This window comes from Gymnodraco acuticeps, unplaced genomic scaffold (assembly GCF_902827175.1).
Source record: "Gymnodraco acuticeps unplaced genomic scaffold, fGymAcu1.1, whole genome shotgun sequence".
Taxonomy (NCBI): Eukaryota; Metazoa; Chordata; class Actinopteri; order Perciformes; family Bathydraconidae; genus Gymnodraco; species Gymnodraco acuticeps.
In genome coordinates this window covers 58,850-67,658 of record NW_022990165.1, presented here as the reverse complement: position 1 = coordinate 67,658, position 8,809 = coordinate 58,850, and the positions used below count along the sequence as shown (strand labels likewise).

The 8,809-nt window shown below is 38.3% G+C and overlaps 1 protein-coding gene across 1 annotated transcript in view; it reads left to right on the top strand.

Moving 5' to 3' along the window:
• Positions 1 to 678: 678 nt before the first annotated feature.
• LOC117547070 (vesicle-fusing ATPase-like) overlaps positions 679 to 8,809 on the top strand; it is a 31,015-nt gene continuing 22,884 nt past the window's right edge. The window contains exons 1-3 of the mRNA XM_034217535.1: positions 679 to 842; positions 8,080 to 8,165; positions 8,261 to 8,357. Coding sequence (XP_034073426.1) covers positions 831 to 842; positions 8,080 to 8,165; positions 8,261 to 8,357 — 195 coding nt within the window. The 5' untranslated portion in view covers positions 679 to 830. The remainder of the gene's footprint in view (positions 843 to 8,079; positions 8,166 to 8,260; positions 8,358 to 8,809) is intronic.

The window sequence follows — 8,809 nt, the reverse complement described above, 5'->3', positions numbered from 1 at the left end:
AGGATGATTTCTCCAACCCATTTTGTCAAACATGGCTTCAGACCTTTTCTTTTTATAACACTTTAAAACCAAGTTAGTCACAAGAGATAAAGGAACATCACCAATAAAATACAAATCTATTTATCAAAACGGATAGAAGTTTTTATTTCAACACAGTTGCAACTATTGCCACAAAATGCAGGATATGTTTATTTACCTCTGAAGACATTCATATTAACGCACAAGCATTGAGAAAAATACTTCCATCATAAGGACATTTTTTGTACAGGTTTCACTCTTAAATACATTTGCAAAATATAAATACGAAATGTATCTCAAAAAGATATATAAACAATGACAATTTGGCAAAACAGGTGCGAAACGTTCTGATTATTAATCACTAAGAGCATTTTCTATTTATTTTATTTCCTTGCATGTAGTGCTTTTCAAGGTAATTAGTATGAATAATGTTGATGGGACACCTCCTTAATCCTATTCTCTTTTAGATATTCATGAGGAAGCACCTACACCTCTTTCCGCTATACATAATTAACAAGGTGAAATTAAATATGAAATGAAGACAACATCCCTTTAAAAAGGTCACATATCGCTCTATTGTGTTGTGTATGTAGAGAGAAGTATTTTCCTACTTCAGAGTCAGCTGAGGAAAGAGGTGAAGTGCGCATCTACTCATCTGACTTCCCTACGTTTCCTGTGCGTGATGACATCATCTGCGTCACCAGGTCCCGCCTCTCCCCACGTGACTTTCTCAGTTGTGCAGTTGTTCTGTCAGCGTAAGGTTTCTGCTGAATTGCACTTGAACCGGAGTTTAAAAAAAAAAAAGCACAAAGATGACCGACCGGGTGAGTTTCTTTGAAGCAAATATGACCATTTCAACACAACACGAACAGAAACAAGTGAATACTTAACCTAACGTGGACTTGAGGAACGAGAAGCTTTTTTTGTACACGTAAAGTGAGCCAGCACAGCACTTAGCCAGTGTGGCAGAGTCAGATGTCATTCAAAACTTCGTAGCCCGGAAGTGGAACGGAGTATCTTGTGACCACTGCTAGCATGTAGTGCTATCACTGTTGTTGTTCTAGATAGCCTATAACTTCATATACGTATCAGCCACAAAGCTGCTAGTCCCGCAAAATGTATGGTCAATATGTACTTTGATGGAAACAAATGATGCAGTTAATACAGCTCCGTATGAAAGACTAAACCAACGATTGCATGAAGGAAGTGTTGACTGTATTTAATGGGTAAAAGGAACCAGAAGTGCAGTAAGATTAATCGAATTTGTGTTGAATAGTCAACTTACTACCTATAGCAGTGGCCATTTTTAAAGTAACTGCAGTGTACAGAAAGTCGCAGTGTTTTTAGAATGACTCTATGCAGCAGTCTACGCATACGTTTCAGTTTATTAGCTGCAGACCCAGTGGTGTAAAGTAACTAAGTACATTTACTCAAGTAATGTACTTGAGCTACTTGTACATTACTTGAGTATTTCCATTGTATGCTACTTTTGTACCTCTACTCCACTACAATTCAGAGATAGATAGTGTACTTTTACTCCACAACATTAACGTAGTACCTTTAGTTACTTTGCTGTTAACGATAACAAATATGATCAGTACTTAAATAACACTTTAGTTACATCTAGATTAAATTCACAAGCTACCCAGCATTAAATTAAGTATTTCAAGTTAGTTGCTCCTTTACCAGCTGTGATAATTATAATAAAAACATGTCATATATATGATTCTGAAATGGGTCAATATGCATATGAGAAGTATTACTTTTGGTACTTTAAGTATATTTATATGCCAATACTGTTACTTTTACTTGAGTAACATTTTTAATGCAGGAATTTTACTTATTCCTACACTCTGGTACTTCTACTTTTACTCAAGATCTAAGTAAATCTCCCACGTCTGTGTACACCTAGTTGAAAGTGAAATTGTTGCAGTTGTTGCAGTCTATTACCTGCATGGATATTTCTAGATGTTCTCGCTTGCATAACATAATACAGTATATATTTAAGTGTTTAGGACTGACACAACAAGATATTAAAAGACTTCACCTTGGACTGTAAGGAAATAGGATGGAGAGGTTAACAGATGATATAGCAAATAATCACCAGAATGTTCAACAATTTAAATCATATTTTTAGTTCAGCCAACAGTCTAAAATCCCCCCAAACAATCAGTTTGATATCACAGAAGGCTAATAAAAACAAGTAGTATTAATGTAAGAGAAGCTAGAGCCATTACATTCTTGACACCTGTGTGTAATAGAAGTAACAGAAACAATTTATTGACAATTAAAATGAGTGGGGTTTAGATGGGGTTGAAACTGGTTTAGATAGTTTGAGAACAAATAGTCCACTAGCTTCTTGTTCAGAGCTGTGAACTGCATCTCACTTGCCAAGTGGTGGTTAGTGGACGTCAATTCATTTCCTTTTCACTTGGAAGAATGAATTTCATTTCAATTGTTGAGGATGTTTCAATTCAACATTTCATCATACTGAAATGTGTTTAAAATGTTTAATCCTTCAAATTTATAACAATATAGTTAGTCTAAATTAGGGTTGCATGATTTGGGGAAATAATCTAATTGCGATTTTCTGACAGATATTGCGATTTGATTTGCGATTTTGTTTTTAAGCGACCCAACGGAAGTGTATTGTAAAATGCGGCCATATCTCCGGCTAGGAAGGTCGTATCAACGTACTCCAGTCTCTAGCACCCCCGCAGCCCGAGCTACGAGTGAAAGAACTAAACTTACATGAAACTTCCGTTGGGTTGCTTTAAAGTCAAGCTTCACTTTAAGATTCCCCCTGTAATAGAAACATGTGATGGAGCATTACTAACCTGACCCAGATGGTTTGTTTCACCAAACCATCGAGGAGAGCTCCATTGGAAGCCATTTGGAAATAGTATTTCAAAAAGACTTGGCAGGTGATTGGATCAATCTGTCTATCACCTTCTATCATGGGCCACTTCTGATTGGTTAACAATGGCTGGTACATGTGGAGCACAGCACTTCTGATTGGTGTGGATCGCTTTGCGATTTTGAATTGCATCATTTCAAATCGATTAATCGTTCAGCCCTCTAAATAAGACATACTACAGAAAACCACCATAAACTACTGCCCTCTATAAATAAGGGGCAACAAAAAAGGAACATTATAACAACAGACCTTAAATCCCTAAGGTCTGTTGTATAAGAATGCTTTTGTTTTGGCTAAATGTACCGAATAAACTGGTATCATAATAACCCATTCCGTCTTAATATGTCTTGTCTAAATCAACCTTATTTTCAGCTTACTATAATAAGAGAGTGTTCCTGTTATTTAGATCCTGGGTGTCATTAACACTTTACATCTAAGCTGATTACATGGAAACAATGCAAGGAAGGCTCTTTGCACAATCTCTGGTGCATAGGAAATACTTTCGATCTCTATTAGACTTTGGTTTAAAGGCGCAGTCCATTGGTCCTATTTTCAAGTACCATGTTATGATGTTCAAATGATTAACCGCTGAAATTGAATTCATTGTATATAATATTTCTGTTAGGAAAATAAAACATAGTTCACGCATTAAAGATTCTGATACCAATTATACATTAGAGTTACAGTTGGCATTTTGCATACATTTTTACAATATTCTCAGTCACCACTTAATTCAAGATTCATTTGAATACTTAACCCACCCTTTCTATTTCACTGCTAGCATCATCAATCTGTCATGAGATTACAGGTTGAAAATGAACAATCATTTGTTGTATATTCCTATTAATTCAACTTGTTTATTCAAAACCCACTAGGAAGGTTTTTATGCCACAAACATTTGCTCGTGATTTCATAGTCTATTAATCTTGCTTTATCAAGTGTGGCTGTTTGTAATATAATCTTGGTGCCAAATAAAGGCTCTTCCTAATGCTGCACTTTTAGTAGCTAGACCATCACAGTGGATCTTGAAGGTGCTTGCTTCACCCAGCCAGTAGCTAGCACTGGGTCTGACTGTTATTAGACCATATTGCAACGGTCTCATGATGTAATGCTGCAGTGTGAGGCAATGTTAGAACATCACTCGGGTCTGGCAGAGGCAGAAGAGCTTAAAACGTTGAGGTTGTTTAAACCCAAATTCCCCACAATGTGACGGGATCATATAATCTGCTCAGACGTCCTCTGGCTGTGAAAAGTGCAGTTTACAGTATGAGGATGTTTTTCAAAGATGAATTCTTTATCAAATCCTGCAGGGGTTCACTTTTCAAAAAGAAGTGTGATTGTGTAAAAGTCTATTGAGAAAATGACCCTACCTCCTACATAAATAATTACCACAATCACATGGATAAATGTAAGTCTTTTTTTGATACGGCACATTGCTTATTTAGTTACTTAGCTTCCATGTAGAGTAAAATAGATGATGTATCTTGGTATGCTTTAGGGCAGGTCTACCTAGTGATTGACAAGTCACTTTTAGCTACCTTGGTTTTATAGGGATGGTCATATGATTAACTTGTGCATTACTTTGTACACACTTTCTAAATATATATAAATCACACACATTGCGACTCAGCAAGCCATTCAGATTTCCCCCTGCCTTTATCACAGGAAGGTTCATTAGAATAAACGGCCTCCCATCTTAGAATCTCCCAAAGCTTAAATACTTCCTTTGTAGAAATGCACCACTAAGTGTGTTAGACAGGTATATTCAGACAGACCATATCAGTCAAATCATTTAGATTTATTTGAACATTAAAAGCATTTAATAATGTCCTAGTAGAAACCAAATATGTAAGTATGAACTACAACATTGCATAATATCAATCAATCAATGTTTATTTATATAGCCCAATATCACACATGTTAGGGCTGTGCAATTAATCGTATTTTAATCGCGATTACGATTATGGTTTGCGACGATTATGAAAACAGCATAATTGACAAAATACGATTATTTTTGCTGGGTGCGCTTTCACCCCACCCTAAAAGCCCACTCGGCCACGTGGGAGTGACATGTGTTGTGAGTGTTCAGCGCGAGCGAAGATGTCAGATCAAGAGCAGCAACTCGTTAAAAAGAAGGGTACAACTATTTCCACTATTTGGAAGTACTTTGGCTTTCAGGAGTCCGACGTGGAGCAAAACAAAGTACAGTGCAGGATTTGTTACCAGGTTGTGTTGGCACCACACGCTAACACAACCAATCTCTTTAATCAGCTGAAATACAACCACAAAGTGCAATACGACCGGGCAGTAATACAACAAAAAGCAGATGCCCGCTCGACTTCATCCACCACATCATCACAGTCATCGATTCTGGACACATTGTACAGAGCAACGGCCTACGCGACGAGCTCGCAGAGACACAGAGATATTACAGGTGCCATTACATTTCACATCGCTAAAGATATGTGCCCAGTTAGCACTGTTAGCAACCAGGGCTTTAAGCAACTTGTCAACACGTTGGACAAGCGTTACGCGATGCCGTCTCGGTATTATTTCAGCAGGTCTGCGCTGCCTGCACTATATGACAAATGCCGTGGGGAAGTTGAGAGAGATGTGGCTTCAGCTGACTACTTTGCTACCACAACGGACCTATGGTCTAGCCCAGGGAGGCCCAACCAGTCGCTCGCGAGATGTGTCTAAAAATAGAACAACAATATTCTGTTTTATCGTTAATGTCCTGTAACATAATCTTCCTGTGCCAGAATAATGCACTTGAACGCATCAAAGCTTTGTGATTGGCCGGCGTCACCCCATGTGTCGGGGCGTGGCTGAGGGTCTTCAGTACAGGTGGCAATATCGTCACCTGCCTGCGCTGATCTCTGAAACCAGACCATGTAAACAGGCTGGTGTTTCTTGCAAAAAATCTTTAAGAGATGACACGAGCAGCCCTACTAGCATTTGCCATGGTGGCCTAAACATTTTTATGTGGTCTTAAATTGTAGTTCAACATTTATTTCCTGTTACTTCTGGACCATGACGGTTGGCCAGCCTTCAACGTTTAACTGAGTGGAATATGTTGAATATGTTTTACCAAAATGTTGGCTATATGTTAAGGAGTGTTCAGTAGGTTGTGACAGTGCACTGCAACATGTTTGATTTCATTTATTTTGGTCTAATTTATTTTTATTTATCATATTAATAATATATGTTTAGTATGGTTTTGGAAGTGCGCTCCAACATATTTGTTGATCTTGTTTATTGGTAAAATATTATTTGTTTTAAAGTTCAATAAATGGTCAATGAATAATCGTCAAAATAATCGTGATATCAATTATTGACCCAAATAATCGTGATTATGATTTTTGCCATAATCGCACAGCCCTAACACATGTTACATTTGTCTCAGTGGACTTCACAGTTTGTAGAGAATATCAGTATGACAATACGACACCCTCTGTCCTTAGACCCTCTGTCCTTAGACCCTCTGTCCTTAGACCCTCTGTCCTTAGACCCTCTGTCCTTAGACCCTCACATCGTACAAGGACAAACTTCCAGAGAAAACCCACAGTTTAAAGGAAACATGGGAGAAACCTCAGGGAGGTCATATATCCCCTTATTTGTCTCTGTTGGAAGCAAGATCCAAAAACCCACCTGCAATTTCCCGCTTTATAGCATAATGAAACTGAGAAAAAAGAGGGCACAAAATTAGATATTGCTGAAATGATCATAAGCTGAAAAACATGAATCGCCATAAGCTTGATTGGGTCACTTTCATGCTTGATACAGCTGATAAAACAAGACCATTTAAATTCAATATGTCCACTGTCTGCAGCACATAATGGTTTCCCTACTCGAGCAGGGTTGCATTTCTCAGACCCAACTGTTCCACATTAGGACCATCCCTGCAGTTCATTGAAAAATATATAGGAAAGACAAAAGGAACCTTTTTCTTGTGTGTTTGACAAACATTTATTCACTCTATTCAAGCAAGTACAATGGCTGTAAACCACTTGGACATTACCAATGAAAGCCAGTAGAATACATCAGCAATACACAGAGGAGGCTGAGCGTACACTCCACACAGGCACTTGACATTTAAAAAAAGAACAGAGTAAGAATTTAAGGAGCATCAGACCTCTCTGGAAGTTTCCAGTGTGCTTAAGCTCTCAGGAGGCTTTAGCAGTGTAAAGAGATCACCATAGCAACATGCGTGTAATGGAGGTTTTGCAAGCATGATCTCTGAGCTAGAGGGGACTGGATGCAAAGTCACAAGAGTGTTGAGCTACAAAAGAACCATGCATACCAACTGTAAACACGGTGAATTATTTTCCGTAACAGTCCAACATAGAGTGCTGTAGGGACGGTGTATTTCTGTAGGCCAACCAGGAAGTGAGCATCACCCTGGGTCTATCAACAACAAGTCAATAGGATTATTCCCTTGGATTATTGTGGAAAAAAGCTCTGTTGCATTCATGAGCGGGAAAAAGACGTGGGGCCTTTAATGATGTTGCACGCTTTATATTATTTGGTAAGATATTCTTTACAAATGGACACGGCGTTAATGCAATCGACAGAAGTCTAAAGCTATAAATGAACTACAGTACGCTTGCACCTCTAGTTTATCATCTTTGCGCTGTTGACGTCTAAGGGCCCTGACAACCTCTAGTCTCATTTAGCCACTTGCCTACAGCCTTTTTTCACTTGAATAAATAGTTTGAATTCAGGAGTGGATGTATTTCCTGATGTATTTGATGTGATAGAACAAAACGTGTCATGTCTTGAGCTTGTATGAACCACAGACCTTATTTTAAAGATCTTACCTAATACCTATTAAAATAAATAACTGACTTCAAAACAAGAGAACAGGAAGTGCAAAACATGCTGGCTCATTTCCAGGTTTGACCCCTCAATACTGCAGCACTTTAAACTAGCTTTCATGTATAGCATCACAGATGGTAGCAAATAAAAAAGAAAACTATATTGTACTTCTAACCAAAACGTATTAATCATATGATTGTATCTCTAAATGTCTTATTTTATCCTTACTACATTTTGCTTTCAAAACCTTAAATCATTGAAATACTGTCAACAGAGACTAGAAGTCCAGTCCAGTCACGGTTTACATTGCTCTGCTCTCGTTCCAGTTCATGCAAGCGGCTCGGTGCCCTACGGACGAGCTGTCACTGACCAACTGCGCCGTCATCAATGACAAGGAGCCACAGTTTGAACAGTGAGTAGGAACATCTGGAAAAACAGTAACATCTGGGTTGCTATCTCTACTGTATATCACGTTTAATCCTTTGTTCTGTTTTGATCTCAATACAGACATGTGACTGTGCGCAATGTAGCCCACATGTACGTGTTCACCTTGAGGAAGCATCCCAGTGTTAACGCCGGGACCATCGCCTTCAGCCTGCCACAGGTACGCCTCACTATGTAATGGCAACATGTTACCTGCCACATGGTTACTGTGTTGCCTGAGGCTGGCTGTGCATCGCTGCTGAACTGTATTCTGCAGAATGAATCTAACATATATTGATTATGTGGGGGGAAATAATAACAATGATTAATTTGATATACTGTAGCTAACCATTTATCTCAGTTGCTTGAGGTTACTTGTAGAATAAAATAAATATTCCTATGTTTTCTGTCTAATTTATCATTTGAACTGGGGATGTCCTTAACAAAGCACTGTTCAACACTTGCATGGAGTTGAAAGCTGCTAAATGTATTCAAATATCAGTTTTGCAAACATTATATTATCTTAATCTTGATATCAATATGTGACCTCATATACTCTCTTGTGTGTTTTGCTGTGCGCTCTCTGCTCGGACTTCTCTGTTTGTCTCAATCTGTGTGTTACTGCTTCTTCCT